The 17,698-nt window shown below is 42.9% G+C and overlaps 1 protein-coding gene across 2 annotated transcripts; it reads left to right on the forward strand.

Moving 5' to 3' along the window:
• Positions 1 to 10,858: 10,858 nt before the first annotated feature.
• M6PR (mannose-6-phosphate receptor, cation dependent) lies at positions 10,859 to 15,706 on the forward strand (the record flags this gene model as incomplete). Of its 2 annotated transcripts, XM_084256282.1 has the most annotated exons (6): positions 10,859 to 11,037; positions 12,396 to 12,562; positions 13,695 to 13,804; positions 14,354 to 14,484; positions 15,010 to 15,136; positions 15,584 to 15,706. In XM_084256282.1, the coding sequence occupies 6 exons, from the start codon at positions 10,859 to 10,861 to the stop codon at positions 15,704 to 15,706; spliced, it is 837 nt and encodes a 278-aa protein (XP_084112408.1). The 2 variants fall into 2 exon arrangements, with proteins under 2 accessions (XP_084112408.1, XP_084112409.1); XM_084256283.1 differs by lacking the exons at positions 14,354 to 14,484; positions 15,010 to 15,136.
• Between the last annotated feature and the right edge of the window lie 1,992 nt (positions 15,707 to 17,698).

Genomic DNA, 17,698 nt, shown 5'->3' on the forward strand with positions numbered 1-17,698 from the left:
GCTCAAGGGATTAAGACGCAACCTATGAAGCTATCCACAGCCACTGCAGCATGAGTTCGATCCCCGGCCAGGGAGCTATTCATATGGCGCAGCAGACCTCTCCTGACTCGCCCGCTATTCCCCTCAACAATGTATTTCAGTCAATCTGCCTGTTCTGTTCCCCACTCTGTCTCTGTTGAATCCTCTCACCCCCCACAAACAACTCTGACCTGTACCCCAGTTCTTGTATGCATAAATAAATAAATCTTTAAAAAAATATATCCTCTAAATACAGTCTGGAACAAAAAGACAATTACTGCCTCTGCTCATAAAACATGAAAGAAGAGAAGATATGTAGAGAATTGTTTCCCAACCTTCTAAATCTTTACTGGGGCTTTATATAAGTCTAGGGCTAATTTGAGTCCACTTTTGAGGCAACTCTCAAAAATCTCATATATTGGGCGACCTTTCCACTTAGCAAATGACACTATTCCCTGGCCACTCAAGGAGAGGTTCCTATCAGTGCTGAACCAAAGAATTGCAGGGATTCTTCTGTAGTTGTCTAGAGCTCTGTCCTTGGACAATTTTCTCTCCAGCATTCTGACCTATAAATTTCACCTGTCTCAGCCTTCCCAAATATCAAACTCTCTTGCCTAAGCTCAATGAAACTGCCAGGCTCTGTTCAGGTTCCCCATACCTGCACTGCACCCTGAATTTTCTCTCCATAGAGCAATCGAGGGCAATCCCGGGCTCACCTTATTTTATTTCCCTCTGTCAAGAATCTCTGTCTTTGTTTCACATACTTTGTACGAGTTTCTAGTTCTTTAAGATAACAGAATAATTCCAGTCCAGTTTACAGTGTCATGACAAGAAGCAGAAGTATGAAAGAAGCAACTACCAAAATAAGTAAATTCAGCAAGGTTACAAAATATAAGGTCAAACTACAAAAATCAGTGGTATTCCTATATATTATCAACAAACATTGGTAAGATAAATTTTTCATAATTTCATTTACAAAAGCATCAAAACTAAATAAAGTGTTTGAGAACAAATGTAACAAAATAAATTAGATAAATAAAAAGAGATCTGCATCCTCTTCATGTTTTAGGATGTCAATTTTCCCAAAATTAATCTGTAGATTCACACTTATCCCAAGTATAATCACAGGAAGATTTTTAGGTAAAAACTGGCAGATGACTTTTAAATGTATTTGGAAGTGCAAAGGACCTAGCATAGCCAAAACAATCTTGAAAAGATAAGTATACTAATACTCCCTTACTTCAAGACTTACTACAAACTAGAAGAATCAAGACAATGTGTTATTGGCATAATAATAAACGAAGGGGTCAGTGGAACAGAGAGAAGTTCAGGCACAGAACTACATTCATACAGTTAATTATTTTTAGCAAAGCTCCAAAGCAATTGAGGGGAGAAAGAAAATATTACTGGAAGAACCATATCCAGACAGAAAAAAAAAGTTGACTTTGACCCTACCTCAACCATACACAAAAATTAATTCAAAGTGGAGTACAGACCTAAACATGAAAACTAAATCTATAAAATTTTTTGAAGAAAACACATACAACCAAAATGCCCATCAAAGTAAGAGAAAAGCTGTGGAATATTCATACAACATAATATGAGCCAGCAAAACAAAACAAAACCTGCTACTAATGTATACAACAACGTAATCTCACAGATATATTGAATGAAAGAAACCACACAGATGGAAAGGGACATAGTACAAGGTTCAAATATATGATGTTCTATAATAGGCAAAAACAACATATGGTAAAAATTTCAGAACAGTAACGGCCTCTAGAGCTAGGAGAAATGTCTAGAAAGGATTATGAGGAAATTTTCTTGGGTGATGAAAATCTGCTAAATCTTGACTACAGCATGTTTACAGCTACCATGTATTTGTCAAGATTCATTGAACTGCATGCTTAAGAGTTGTATATTTCATGATTTATAAATTTTACCTCAACAACAAAAAATGGAGCTTTAAGTAAATACTGCACTCTAATTAGCAGACTTGCTTTACTTGTTTGCTTTATCAGTTATAAAATTAATTTCCTGTGTCTTTTTGTAATATATAATTTTATTTTTTTTTATTTTTGCATAGAAGAACTGGGGTGCAGGCCAAAGGTGTGGGGGGTGAGAGGGTATGCAGGAGAGAAGAGTCACCAGAGATAGAGTGGGAGCAGAACAGGCAGATCTATTGAAATATACTGCTGAGGGGAGCAGCAGGAGAAACAGGAGAGGTCTGCTGCACTGTGTGGGTTACCGCTCTGGCAGGAGATTGAACTCAAACCACAGAGGTAATAGCACTGAGACTTAACCCGTAGGCCATGGGGGAGGCCCTCCTCTGTTTTCTATATGTGAACAATTACACAAATACTTTAAGTACAATGCAACTCTGGGGTCTCATTCTTGTAAAATTATGTAGACTTCTTACTCACAACTGAGTCTACTAATAGGCACAAAGAAATGACACACAAATAGCAACAATACCTGTGATCAGATCTTGTTTTCTTAATACCATTCTTCACTACAAGGAACCAGTTGGAGAAATGACTGACTGTAGTGTAAGGAAAGTACAAGATAAATAGGTAATATCCATGTGCCCAAAAGTAAACAGTTGGTGAGGGCAACTGTTTTTATTTTTTTTTATGATCCAGTAGGACCATAAAGGGGCTCCTATTGGCAGTTCAACAGTGGCCCACACCCTCCAGCACTTTTTTTCTTACCTCAACAGTGGGTTACGTTTTCCTGTGGCAGAAACCACACCATCTCATCAGAGTTCTGAATCTTTAACCCTGTGGTTGAGGAAGGGAGGATTGCCTTTAATTTTCTTAGTTACTTCCTTCTTAACTCTTTCAGTCTGAGGAGGGCCTAACTGCTTGTTGTAGTTGCCACTTCCATATAATTTCTGAATACTTTTAATTCCCTTTTAATAATTTAACTACAAAAACAATGTAGAATTTCTTAAAATCACTGGTGTGCTACAGGTGCCTTGATAGTGGGTGTAGTGTGGCAACATACATCTAAAGAGATGTGGTCCTACATCTCTAAATCGTAGAGTTTGGTAAACCAATGTTACCTCAATTTTAAAAAACCACCCAGAAAGGGGTGTTTTTGTTATGTTAATCAAAGTATCTATGTAGAACTAAAAAAAAATCACTATATGGACTATTCTGACTGGACACATCACTCTTATTCCTATCAAAAATGTACACCTAGGGCCTCCCTGGTGATGCAAGGGGTTAAGCACAGCACTAAAAGCTATCTGCAGCCGCTGCAGCACATTTTCGATCCCTGGCCAGCCAGGGAGCTACCCACATCGCGCAGCAGACCTCTTCTGACTTGACTGCTGCTCCCCTCAGCAGTGTATTTCAGTCAATGTGCCTGTTCTGTTCCCCAATCTGTCTCTGGTAAATTCTTTCACCCCCCATACCACTAGCCTGTACCCCAGTTGTTGTGTGCATAAATAAACAAATCTCTAAAAAAAAAAAAGTACACCTACATATAATTAGGAGGAAACATCAGATAAATTAAAAATGACAGCCATTTTACAAAAGAGTGACCCATATTTATTTTTCAAATTTTCATGGTCAAATAAAATAAGATAATGAAAAGTCTATGTATTCACAGTATTCTGTGGGTGGGGAATGGGAAGTAATTATAAGGAATATTTATTTGGACAGTTGATAAATTTTGAATATGGATTAGTTAATAATATATCAATGTTACAGTTCCTTATTTGAATAATTACACTGTAGTAATGTAAGAGAATATATTTTTTCTTAGGAAATACATACTGTAGCACTTAATGGTTACAGGGAAGTCAAATTGTTCCAAAAAAAGAGCTTGTGTAGAGGAGACTAATAAAGCAAATGGACAGCATGTAAACAATTGGAAAGTCTAGGTACACTGTAATGAGTTCTTTGTATTCTTGCATCTTTCCTAAAACTGTTAACTTATAATAAAATTGAAAATAACCAAAAACAAAAAAATATATTTGGCCCTTGAAATATGTCACTGGATCATTTTGAAAGGAGGGCATCAATTTAAGTCTAAACTATGGGGCCTGAATACTGACATGATAATTTAATGGCTACAGGACCCAGGGTCGGTTACTTATCCTGCCTGTTTAATTTACTCACCTGCACATAAAAGTTCAAAATTGAACCTGGTTCAACTTGGTAAATTGAACACACGTAGCAAAGGATAGAGAACTATCAAACACATTTCAAAAGATCTCTGAGGTGATTAGAAATCATGAGCAAGGAGGTTGTATTTGACACTGAACCAACATACAGAATAAAGCTGTTGAGAGGTTAAAAACAAACAAACAAACAAACAAATTCCACAAAACTCCCAACTCAGAGTCAACAAAGGGCTGGGGCAATTATCAAAGCAACAAAATGAAGAACTCACAATACCTAGATTAGCCAAGAATCTGCCCCTACTCTGCTTACACAAACAGGAGCCATTCTCACATTTGAGTTTAGGACAAAAACTCCTAGAACTGCATTCTAAACAAAGTAAGTAACTGATCTTGTTGGTAGGAGGGTGTGGGAATGGAAATAGTGTGGGAGGCTTCCTTGTCAAAGATGAAGCTAGATAAGAAAAGAACAGAAAGGAACTTCTGGTTTGAACTTCTGGCCCTGGCAAGAACCTTGAGGTCAGGTCTCTGAGGTGTGAGTTGTCACACAGAAAACCCCCAGAATGAAGATGAAGCCTGAAAAGCAGGGAAGCCACCCAGAGCAAAAGATGGAAAAAGAAACACTCCCACATTCCTACTTGTACAGAAAACAAGGTAAGTAACCTACTGGACTGTATGTCTGCTTCCAGAAATGCATACTTTCAGCACAATGCCGCTCTCCACGCCAGAATGAAGAGGCAAGATTCCTGAAATCAACACATGAAGCATTCCAAACTTTACAAAAAATTTGAATTCACCAATATATGAACATCAGTTCTAGAATGGAAATTCTCATTTTAACAGAGTGTTGATTTTTTCTGCTCTTTTACAGGTTGTAAAACCTGTAACTGTGTAATTGCTGGGTAAAAATTTGTTGAATGAGTTGAGAAAACCAAGTAAACAGAAATAACTTAAATGCCCAACTGGTTAAGCAGCAGTCCATAAAGCTAAATTTTATATAAACTTTTAAAAGTTTATCCATAACGTTAATGATATGGAGAAATAGTTGATATATTAAATTGTTTTTAAAAGACAAGGAATAGTGACATTCATAAAGGAAATACACAACCTCTTGGTGGGTTTACCGGTTTTTGTTTTGTTTGCTGATCACAAATTACTTATAACAGAAAGAATATAAATTTTTATTTTTCATTTCTTTGAGGGCACATCTAAATCCAACCCAGATATGATTACCACCTAATCTGAACTGAACATACCAATCAGTAAACAAATGCAGAATTCCATACAGTGGTTAAAATGCAGTGCTTGGGAAGGACTCTGGAGAACAGGCCTACAAAACTAACTTGCCAAATCTACGGAACCTGAATACTGACTCCATGACTGAATAACTATGGACCCAGGATGAGTTACTTATCCTCAGTATGCTTTCATTTACTTGAGTATAAAAGTGGAATAAGACACCTCTTCCTTAAGAGTGATAGGAAGAGTATATGAATTAAAACTCATTTAAAGTACTTACAGCCGTGCTGGGCTGTAGAGCTATGAAAGTGTTTGTTTCGATCGCTATTGGAATCAGAACACCTGCTTTCATGAGGACACATCAAATGGAGGCCCTGTCGGAGAAAAGAAGAGGCACACCCAAGAACACCATAGCAGGAAAACCCCCTGAAATCCAGATAAAGCCAGGTCGAGCCAAGGAGCAGTACTCAGAGGAAGGAGTGATTAATTCTGAAGAGAGAGCATCTGAAGAGAAAGTCACAGGAACAATAAACTGCATTTGAACTTCCACAGACAGCTAATAAGAAAGACACCAGGGAAATTGCAAAGAATCTTAGCAAAGGCACAGAGACAAAAATTGCATTGCTCCTTCTCCAGGCGAACAGACTGCAGACAGGATGGTTGAGGCGTGATGCAGAAGAAACCTCTGGTGAACAGAGAGTAAGATGCTGCAAAATGCCACTAGAGCAGGATCAAGATTACAATAAAGTTAACGATACACCCCAAGGGGTATTTCCCAGGGGGACTTTTCAACATCAGGATGTCCAGCCCCTTTCGAAACTGTAGAGAGGAAAAGAAGAGCAAAGGTGGTAAGAAAGCCAGGACGATGACAGCCCTAAAGCTCTCTGCTACCGGACCTCTCTGGTGGTGCAAGCTGTCAAGCACCACACTATGAAGGAATCTGCAGCCTCTGCAGTGCGGCTTCCATCCTGGCAGGCCCTGGAGATACCCACATGGCGCGGCAGATCTCCGTCTCGGCCGCTGCTCCCCTCAGCAGTATATTTCAGTGAGTCTGCCTGTTCTGTTCCCCACTCTGTCTCTGGTGGATCCTCTAACACCCCCCCCCCATCTCTGGCCTGTACCCCAGCTCTTGTGTGTATAATCTTTTAAAAAAAATAAAAATAGGGGCCTCCCCAGTGGCGCAGAGGTTGAGCGCTGGCTTGCGACGCTGCCGGCAGCCTCTGCAGCACCGGTTCGATCCCCGGCTGCTCCCCGGCCACCGGAGGAGGGTCCCACATGGCACGCAGACCTCTCCTGCCGCCCACTGCTCCCCTCAGCAGTGTACTTCGGTCCTTCTGCCTGCTCTGCTCCCCGCTCTGGCTCTGGTGAATTCTCTCACCCCCCCCCCCCGCGCTTCTGACTGTACCCAGTGCTTGTATAAATAAATAAATAAATCTTAAAAAACAAAACAAAAAAAAAATAAATAGCAAAGCTCTCTGCTACCACCTAGGTGCCATCGCAGGAGCGCGCGCGACTCGGGGCCGCCGGCGGGGAAACAGCGCCCCTCGCAGGCCGCGGGCGATCTGGACCGGTCCCGGGGGCAGGCGCCCTCTCGTGAGAACTACAACTCCCGAGGAGGCCGCGGGGACAGGCCCCTTCCGTCCCCTCGGCTTCCGCCGCCCGCCGTCACCTGCCCCGAGGCGGGCCGGGCGCGTGGCCGCACGTGACCCCGCGCGACGGCGTCCCCCAAGCCGAGGCGCTCGGAGGCGGGGCCCCGGAACCCCATTGGTAGAAAGACGACCCGAGAAGGTGGGACGAAACTTAAAATCTGAGGAGTGATTGGACTTGATGGAACAAGGGCGTGGCTAAGCACTGACCAATCAGCGCCTGAGGTGGCCGGGGAGGCGGAGCAGGGGAGAAGGGGCGAGATGGCTCCGTGGTCACATGCCGCGGGGTCTGGTGGGAGGAGCGGTTGCCCAGCGGCCTCCTGGTGCTTCCTGTTTCCGGTTCCAGGCGCGCTGCACCGAGAGGCGCCTGGGGAACGCTGGCCTCTCACACGAGCTTTGGGACCGGGGTCTGCGGCGGGCCGCTGCGGCGGGCCGTCTCCCTGCCCCGATCGGACAGCCCCCCGGGGGTTCTGAGCCTGGGCCACCGCCGCTGCCCACGACACGTGAGTGCGAGGGGCGTGGAGGAGGAGGGGGCTGGGGAGCGCACACCTCCGCGCCCGTGACAGGCGCGGGGCTCGCGGCTGCCCCTCGGCCGCGGGTCCGGCTCGGGATGCGCGCGGAGCCGGGAGGGCGGGAGTCGGAGCCGCCGAGGGGGCAGGGCCAGAGGGGGGGTGCGTGTTTGGGAAGGAGGGGAAGGTCCCCAGGTGTGGAGCCCGTGTGGGTGTTACTCTCCGAGGAGTTGGGCCTGCGTGTGGAGGGCGGTGAAGTGGCATCCGTGCAGAGGCTCGTGGCCCCGAGAAGTTGGGAAGGCAGGAGACCTGGCTGCACGGGAGTTCCGAGAGCCCTGCACAAGGTTTCAGGGAGATGGGCGCGTGCGGTGGCTGCCGAAGAGCCGCTTAGAGGAATTATCCCTCTTTGTCGGGAGCGTCCGTTCTTGGAACTTAGAACTACTTATCGGAGACTTCTCAGCATGGAGCCTTTTAGCTAATTAGGGCTCCTCTTCTGCAAGCGTGGGCTGCTGCAGACAGGAGATAATGTTACATCAGAAATGAGCCCGAGAGAAGAAAGTAAAAATTCCATTGAGAAAACCAATAAAAAATCCATTGAGACATGGAAAATATCCATAGCTGGTCTCGAGGGGATGGCAGAGTGAGTGGGCAGAGGTCCAGTAATATCAACGGTCCCATTTCTTGGCTTATCATAGTTCACCCCAGTGAAGGAGAAATTTTTAACGTTACCAAATAGAACTGACATGATAGGATAAGAAATGGAAGGGGATTTTTCCTGATCAGCAAGTCCTGCCCCTTTTTTCCAAAGTGTCTAGACAAACCCTTGTGACGGAAGTGATTGTAAAACACTGAAAGGGGCTGCCATCCCTTGCATATCCCGCTCTTCCTAATACATTGTTGAATTCCGGTATTTATATCTTTGTGCCACGAATCGTACCAGTTGCCCCATTAACTTTATACACATTTAGTACTTGCATAACCTCGGGCAAGTAACTTAACCTCTGTAAGCAGCAATTTCCTTATTTGTAAAATGGGGGGAAATTATATCCACTTTTGTGTTGTGAAGAGCTGTAAACATAATCCAGACAAAGCATTCAAAGCATGTTACACTGAATTAAAGAAAAGCCACTCAAACATACAGTATAGCCTAATGCTCTGCAGAAAAGCAGGGAGGATATAATGTATTCTCATCCTAACCAATAAGCAAATGCAAGTGGTTCAGTTCAGCTAATACTGATCATTCTGTAAGATTCTTTGTTCGAATTTGGGGAAAGAAATCAACTGTTAATAGATAAACTGACTTCTCAGCCAAAGAACACAGCCTTCTGTGTGAGCATCCTTCAAAAAACTGCTCTTAGGGAAGCAAATCTTGAAAGCCCAGAATGTTGAAACTGTAAATTGGGTCATGAGAGAGTATAAGGAAAGGGCATGATGATAAATCAATCTAATAAGAGGCTCTTATTTCATTTTAGTAAACTCAGCCAGTCAAGTTGTATGCTGAGCAATGAGTTTATTTAGGGAAGGTGGGAATTTTAGGTCTGAGTTCTTTATTCCATCTCCCTTTTAGTCAACTGTGTGAGGAATCACTTCCTTTTTTTTTTTTTTTTTTTCCTTGCTTTGTCAAAAAGAAAGCAAAGCTTTGGCTGCCAGCCTTCCTCTCTGCCCTTCCCCCCACCCCCAATTAATGTGAGAGGAGATATACATGTGGCGGTTAAGTGGAGCTCATGAGCTCTGGAGCCACACCATTTCACTGCATTAGCTGTGTCTGTTCCCTCATCTGTAAATTGGAGACACTAATTGTACTTACTGTGTAGGGAGGATTAATGGGGTTAATACGGTGAGTGCTATGAACAGTACCTGGTGGGGGACAGGAGCTCTTTTGTTTGCCTTGGTTGTGGTTTTAGTGTCTTAAGTGAGTTTAGGGGGGGCTTCAGCCCTTAGGACTGTGTGTTAATACTCTAGGAAGCACTTTATGAATATTTCTGTAATGAATTGGTATTCTGAGGACACAAAGTTAGGGAGACAGCATCCCAAGCATTTGTGGCCCTAGGAGAAACGTGGGAAACAGGCAAATGTTAGTGTGTGTGGAAAACTCACTCAGGGATCAGTCCTTTTGTTTTCCTGTCTTTGAACTTCTCTGTGCCCATTAAATCCTGCCTGTTTCAAGTTTTATATCACAAAGGTGCAATGGAGTCAGTGGGCCAGCATGAAAAAGAGGACAGTAAACAGTGCTTGAGTCCAAGTCCAGACTTGTAGTGTGGAAGTTTAGAAATGAGAAAAGTTGAGAAGAGTAAGATCTTCATATCAGGAAGATTAGTGACACTGTTAGGAAACTGACAAGTAGCAAGGGACCCTGGAGTAAAGTGTTTTGTAAGGGTAACTCAGTGTGTGTCCTGGGTATGAGGATGGATCAGAGAACATGAAATGAGCTTAGGAAACGGAGCCATGTACTCCATTCCTCGAGCAGTACAAGCAGAAGAGGCAAGCACTGGACTTACTAGCCTGTGTAGTGTCTTGGGGATTCCCAAAGGTCATAGGTATTGGGAGAGTAGAAAAGACAACAGTACTTACTGGAAATCTAGAAGCCCTTGAGACATGTGACTTGAGAAGCCTGACAGGAAAGACTTCAAACTGCTTCTTTTGACCTAGTGAATTTTCTTCCCATAACTTAAATGATTGGATGATTTTGCAGAGAATTTGAGACATTAAAGTAGTTAACATGGCACGGTGGCCAAGTTTATCCTATTCGGCATTCTTATTGGGTGGTTATACTCCCGTTGGACTTTTGGGTGCTCCTGAATACTGATAATGACATTAGAGCCCGAAGTCTTCACGTTATCATTCTCTATTTTATATCTTTCTTACTAATTTCCAACGTGGTAAGTTGTAATTTGAGAGTTTTCCTAGGAGAGCCACTGGTGTAAACTGTATTTATGAACTAGTATTGAGCTTTAGATAATGAAATAGCTCAATCTAACTTTTCAACAAACAGTAAAGAGACCAGGATGTCTGGTCTCCCTACGGGGGTAGGCCATCATAATTCAGTAATTATTTTTTGTTCTTTCCCTCTGCTCACCTCCATAGTTTGCTATGAAAGCGTCACCTTGAATTAAACTGAAAGCTCTCTCTTATCTATGAGTTTCCTGGTGCAGTTGCTCTAGCACAGAGATATTAAAATGTACTATTTTCTCCATATGCCAAAGAATCATAGATTCTGCATAATCAAAATTCTGCTGATTTATTACCCATTCCTGTACTTTAACTCTCCTTTCTTTTGATTCTTTCCCCTTTCCCAACACGCACACTCTCCCAAAAGGATGCTCCCCTTCTACAACTGCTGGAGGACTGGACTGCTGCTGCTGCTCCTCCTGGCTGTGGCAGTGAAAGAATCGTGGCAGACAGAAGAAAAAACCTGCGACCCGGTCGGAGAAAAGGGTAGAGAGTCAGAGAATGAGTTGGCACTACTGAAAAGGCTAAAACCACTGTTTAACAAAAGGTAAATGAGAAGCACCTTAAAGAGCTTGAGAAAATAGCCTGATGAAAGCATCTCTCCCTTCTCTTACTGGTTTTATTTTAATGTTACCACTGACTGTAGAGGGAATACATGCATAATAACCTCCTCTGAGAAATGGTTCTGTTCTGACCTTTAGCAATATTGGTCTTACTTGGCCATGATATCTTGCATTCTTTTATAATATAGAACAAATTTTTAACCCAGTTTTTAGTAGCAGTGTGCAGTTCTCTTAGGCAGAAGAGTAGCTGCTTCCAAGACTGGGTCTGAGAAGCCAGCTTGGAGGAGTTTAAAGACATTACATGCAACAACATGGATGGGCCTATGGAGCGTTATGCGTAGTAAGCCAGAGGATGACAGCGCATGTGCTTTCACTCATAATACAGAGAGAGACCGGACAAACAGATGAACTAAATAAAACAAAAATAAACTTTTGCACTATGGGAACAGTTGGTGGAGGGGAGGAGATAAATCGGGGTAAATGGGACAGTTCTCTGGAGGATAGAAGTGGATGTTTCACGGTGAGTTTAAGTAGTACCTACACGTTGGTTCTCAGTATGGACATCCCAAACTTATATAATGTTATAGTGCAGTGTCACTTCAGTAAAAACTGAGGGGGGGGGAGGCATCACAGTCACAAGTCATTTAACAACAGGGATTCATTCTAAGAAATGTGCCATTAGGCATTTTTCTCATTATGCAGTTGTCATAGAGTGTATGTTGTTCTCCAAACTGTACTTCTCCATTTCATTGGCATAGCAATTCAGGAGGGCAGCTTGGAAGAGGGGCTAGGTCATCCAAACTTCCTATAATATATTATTCCTATAGTACAGGGGTGGTGTGTGTTACCACATCACAGAGTGATAGGAATTTGGGGACCACAGTCATATACGTGGTTAACCGTTGACTGAAATGGCCTTATGAATGGCACAGGACCATACCCTATGCCAACTCCATATAATAGGACGTTAGAAGGATCAGATGAACATATTTGGGCCTATACATGTCATAAGTATCAGGAATTGTCCAGTATAGAAAGCTGAAGATTAAGGAACAAGGGAGTATCCCATGAGCATAGATCCTTATTCAAGGAAATTAGTCTCAAACACTCTGGCTTAGTCCAGAGCAGGTATTCCAGAAATGTCTTAAATATTGAATGCTATGGGTGGTATATTTTTGTTAATCATCACCAATCATTAGGATGGTCAGAATTACGGATGGCACATGATTCAGCAAACTTATTCAGGTAAGTAAACCTAGCACTTTGTTGTTGAAGGAAGAGGCTGCTCTTCCTGAGGCTGACAGTCAGTAACTCTCTTCTTTCTCCTCCCTTCTTCTTACAGCTTTGAGAGCACTGTGGGCCAGGGCCCAGACACATACATCTACCTGTTCAGGGTGTGCCGGGAAGCTAGCAACCGCACCTCTGGGGCAGGCCTGGTGCAGATCAACAAAAGTAACGGGAAGGAGACAGTGGTAGGGAGACTGAATGAGACTCACATCTTCAATGGAAGTAAGACTCTCCCTGTTGGTTCCAGGTCAATCCCTCTGACAATTCTTAAAGTCTCAGCCTTTCCCAGTCTTCAGTGTATCATGAGATGTGCACGGTGCAAGCATACCTGAGACTGAAGCACAGATACCTAATTCCCCCTCCACTCTGGAATCAGGTCTTAAGACACTTAGGTGTTTGTTTTAAAGTTAGTGGAAAACTGATGCAAAAAGAAATCCCACTGGAATTCAGTAACCTGGAATCCTTTTATTCACCCAAATACTTAAGTTTTTCGTGCTGGACTTGAAAATACCAACTACCATCATTTCTCATCAAATGAATCAAACTTCCCTGATCAGATTCTAGGAGATCAAGCTGTTTGGCAAACCAGTCATAAAAATTTCACCCCCAACTTGTACTATCATGATATTTCTCAAAAGTCATAAAATCTTACTGCTGGAAAGGACCATGTGAGCACCTGTGGTCCAATTACTTCCCTTAAACAGATGAGTAACTAAATGATCCAGTGCATGTATTTGTTCCTACAAATAGCAAATAAAGACTTTGGGGCTAGGGGGTCACAAGACTGGATTTTTGACCTGGTTCAACATATTTACTTGTCCTAAGAAAAATAATTTCACCTTTTTACTTTAGGATTCTGCTTCTCCTATGCAAAATTGGAAGCAGAATCCTGCCTTATTCACCTCATATGCTTGTTGAATCGAATGAAATGTTTCAAAAGAAATTTGAATACAGTAAATACTGAAGAAGAAATGTCTTCCAATCTTAAAAATCATCTACTTTATCTGTGGCTAATTTTAAAGCTTAGTCTTTCCCCTGATAATCCAGTATTTGTCTCAAATTGCCTCTTTGGATGTTAGTAGGTGTTCAGAAACTGAACTGTTGTAAAGATACAGATTGTAATTGTTTTTGCACGATCAGTTCCCTGATTTAAATGTGGAAGATTAAGATTCTTTTATGAAAAATCTTACTCTCTTAACACACAGCTACCATAAAGAGGCAAGTTTTAGTTTGGTATTTCTGCTATCAAAGCTCATGCTGTTGAGAGCGATTAGAATTACAGCCCATCTATATTACCCAGGTCTCCCTCTGCTTTCCCCCAGCCCATGACTGTGTTTTCCTCCTCCATCCTCAGGTAATTGGATCATGCTGATCTATAAAGGTGGTGATGAATATGACAGACACTGTGGTCAGGAGCAGCGGCGCGCAGTGGTGATGATCTCCTGCAATCGACACACCCTAGGGGTGAGGCACCCAGGGCATATGAACCTAGAGAGGAGAGGACTGACCTGAGGTGGGAAAGCTTTTAGAGTGGGGACAGGCTGCACTGGGGTGGACAAGAGGAAACAGTTCAGCTTTTCCCTGTCACAGGAATCCATCTTCCATCATACATGGAAAATATGTGGTGGATACAGGCAGAAGCTGACATTTTTGGGGGGTTGTGGGGTTTTTATTTCCTTTTTTTTTTAAGATTTATTTATGCATATAAGAATTGGGGTACAGGCCAGAGGTGTGGGGGTGAGAGGATTCACCAGAGACAGAGCAGGGAACAGACCAGCAGATCAACTGAAATATACTGCTGAGGGGAGCAGTGGGCAAATGCGGAGAGGTCTGCCACGCCATGTGGGTAGCTCCCTCGCTGGGGATCAAACTCGTGCTGCAGTGGCTGCAGATAGCTTCATAAGTTGCATCTTAACCCCTTGTGCTACCAGGGAGGCCCGGTTTTTCTTTCTTAAGTAGGAATCGAGAAAACTGCCACATGAATGTGTTCTGTCCTCTCTCATCCATCATTAGGACAATTTTAACCCTGTGTCTGAGGAGCGAGGTAAAGTCCAAGATTGTTTGTACCTCTTTGAGATGGATAGCAGTCTGGCCTGTTCCCCAGAAATCTCTCACCTCAGTGTGGGATCTATCTTACTCATCACGTGAGTACTCTCACCCCATCAGTCCAGATCTGCCTTTTTCTTAAGCAATTTATTTACTTGGTGATATATAGGCATGAATCGTGTGTGTGAATGTGTATAATATACAGTTAGAAGAGGAAGAACTTTTTGTGAAATTCTTAACTCTGACTACAAGTCACAAAATGTGATTTTAATGTTTTCTCACAATAAATACTTTTTTTCCCTATTGGTGAGCTGGAATGTTTTTAATATTATCGCATTCGAGTATTAGAAGTTGGGGATAAATAGAATCATAGCTGATAGTGACTATCCTTGACTGTAATTTTTTCCTGAACCTTTTGCTTTTCTCAGTCTGCAAATGCTGATTGGTTTTCTAAAGAAGCTCTCAGTCCCCTTTTTCATTTACCGTCACTACCCTTTTATTTTTGTATGACACAGCAAACAGCTAACAATAAAGATAGAATCCTGTGTATCTGAGTTTTACTGGTTTGTTTTTGTTTTTTTTTTTTTTGGTTTTTAAGTGTAGATGTCTTTCTTCCTTCACAGGCTGGCATCACTGGTTGCAGTCTACATTATTGGGGGCTTCCTGTACCAGCGACTGGTGGTGGGAGCCAAGGGAATGGAGCAGTTTCCCCACTTGGCTTTCTGGCAGGATCTTGGCAACCTGGTAGCCGTAAGTAGCTGGGCTGCTGGCTGAGGGGTGGACTAGGTAAAGGTTGGGTGACCAACCATTCTGGCTTGCCCAGAGGGTTTTCCTGAGACACACCAGATTTTGTGTTAAAATGATAAAAGACACAGCAAGCCAAGACAATTGGTTGTCCTAGTACAAAGTATTAAGTAGCATAGAATTAGAGGGGCTACAAGTTTATAAGAGAAACAGTGTGGCTTAGATTTAGTAATCTGATAACTCTTAAAGGGTCTTAATGGAGAGAAGGTGAAGCCCAATTAGAATTTTTCTTGTTTACCCCAAATTTAGTTTAGGCTGATCCTTGGAGCTTGTGAGTTTTCGCTCCATCATCCTTGGGGAAAACTACTTGCCACTTTCTTCAACTGTGCTTTCCTTTACCATTAGTTGGTTATTCCAAATTATCACTTCCTTCCTTTGCTTTCTTCCTTACAGGATGGTTGTGACTTTGTGTGCCGTTCTAAACCCCGAAATGTGCCTGCTGCATATCGTGGTGTGGGGGATGACCAGCTGGGGGAGGAGTCAGAAGAAAGGGATGATCATTTATTACCAATGTGATTGCACTTTAAACGTCCAGCTGCTTCTTCAGTCCCCCAAACCAAAGCATACTCAGCCAGATTTCTTAAGCAGGCTCTACTCCAGTCTCATCTCACCCTTAATACTGCTCTTGCTTTCAGTCTGCATCTTCTCATAGCAGAAATGCCTTCCCTTTGTTCCCTATTTTCTGTTTTTGAGAGGCACAGTGTAGAACAAAAGTAAATGGGGCCTACGACTACAGGGGCTATTGCACATTCTGGGTATCAGGTTGGACCGCTACAGTGAACAAAAGGGTATGGCAGGCTCCCTGACCCTTTCTTCTTTAGACACATTTTCACAAGTTTTTGAGACACTGGATTTCTTTAATTAAAAAAGAAAAAGGCAAAGATTATTTATACATGGTTTGATTGCTTTCATGCTGTTACTCTGTACCCTACAGTAGTCTCCATGAGAATCTGGATGTAATTTCTTGCTGCTTAGAACTACTTTTAGTAATAACTTGGTTGCAATCCAAGTACTGCCAATTGGGGTGAGCCTGGAGATGTTGCTTCTCCCACCTCTGGGATTAGGATGGGGAAAATGTGAAGTTTCCCATTACAGGGTTGTAAGGTACCATCACACTTGTTGGCTTGGGAGTGACTTCATAGCTGGAATTGGGCCCTGGATTGTGGTCTGTGGTTATTGGTCCATCTGTAGCTGAGGTGCCTAATCTAGAAGTCCAGTCCATCGGAAAGGGAAACTGAAACCAGCCTCCTGTGCTACAGGGGTTCCGGAAAAGGGAAATCTCTTTACCTTATAGTGGGATCTCTGATGGCTTTCTTCTCCCACTTGCAGTACACGCTGGCCAAGCTTCTCTCACGCCTGACATGTTTCCCTCTGCCAGTATTTTCTAAACATGTTGCACTTTCTTCACAGGCATGTTGACTTTTTTTCCTCAATCTTCTAGAAAGGGAACGGAAGCAGAAGTGGGACTTGTCAGGCTCTGCCATCCTCGCTGGGGTGGGAGGATGCTGTACCTGTCCCTCTTTCTAGCTCAGGGAAGAATCTTGCCCGCAGCAGTTCTGTGGGAAGAGATTTTAAACCCTCTGATGCTTCCACCTTTCTCTTTAGGCCATGCGCCCAGAAACCTGGCCTGATCTTTCGCTAATAGGTAACACCTGGGGCACTGGAGCGTAAACATGGCTCTGCTAAACCTGAGAGGGATGGGATCAGCAGGCAGGGACCTTTTATAAGCCTTTAGAAAAAGAAAAATTATTTCATTTTGGACTTTAAATACTATTGGAATGATTTTTTTTCTTCCTAAATAGGGAAAATAATGTTGTAAAAACATCTTTGTTGTTTGGCTCCTCCCCCACACTGGTGATTTAAAAAAAACCCTACACTTTTGTACAAAAACCACATAAAAGATTAAAAAAATATAAAATATGCTGGCCTGTCATTTGTGGGAAGAGGGCAGAGATACTGGAATGGAGTAGCGACAACTGAGACCAATGTTCATCCTTTCAATGAGGTGGGAAAAAAATATTTAATATTTTTGTTGTATAAAGAATAGCGCCACAGGCAGGTACTTATACTCCTGACCTGGAAAAACACATTCCTGTTTCATAAAGCTAAAAGACAAAGCGGCATTGGAGTTGAAGTTAGGGTGGAGGGCAACAGATAAAGTGGAAGGGCACGGGGTGGAGGGAAGGTGCGTGTAGAAAGAATGACAACAGCCACACATGTGCGAAACACTTTTAGTCCCTGCAGCGAATCAGAATGATGCCAACCATGTCTCTCAGTTGGCTGGTGACCCTGCCATGGATGCAGGAGAAAATATTCAATACTAAGGGGGTGAGTGACGACAACGAAAATTCCGGGCCACAGCTACAGTTGGACAATGCAGAGGGAGGGGAGAGGGCGTACCAGATTTTGCTACTTGTGTCCCTACCTCTCCGCCAGGGAGGCACACCTACAATGCCCCCATTTCTTGCTGTATCATACTGTATATTCCTCCACTTAGAGAATTAAGAC

The sequence above is a fragment of the Talpa europaea genome (genome assembly GCF_964194135.1).
Source record: "Talpa europaea genome assembly, chromosome: 15".
Lineage (NCBI taxonomy): Eukaryota > Metazoa > Chordata > Mammalia > Eulipotyphla > Talpidae > Talpa > Talpa europaea.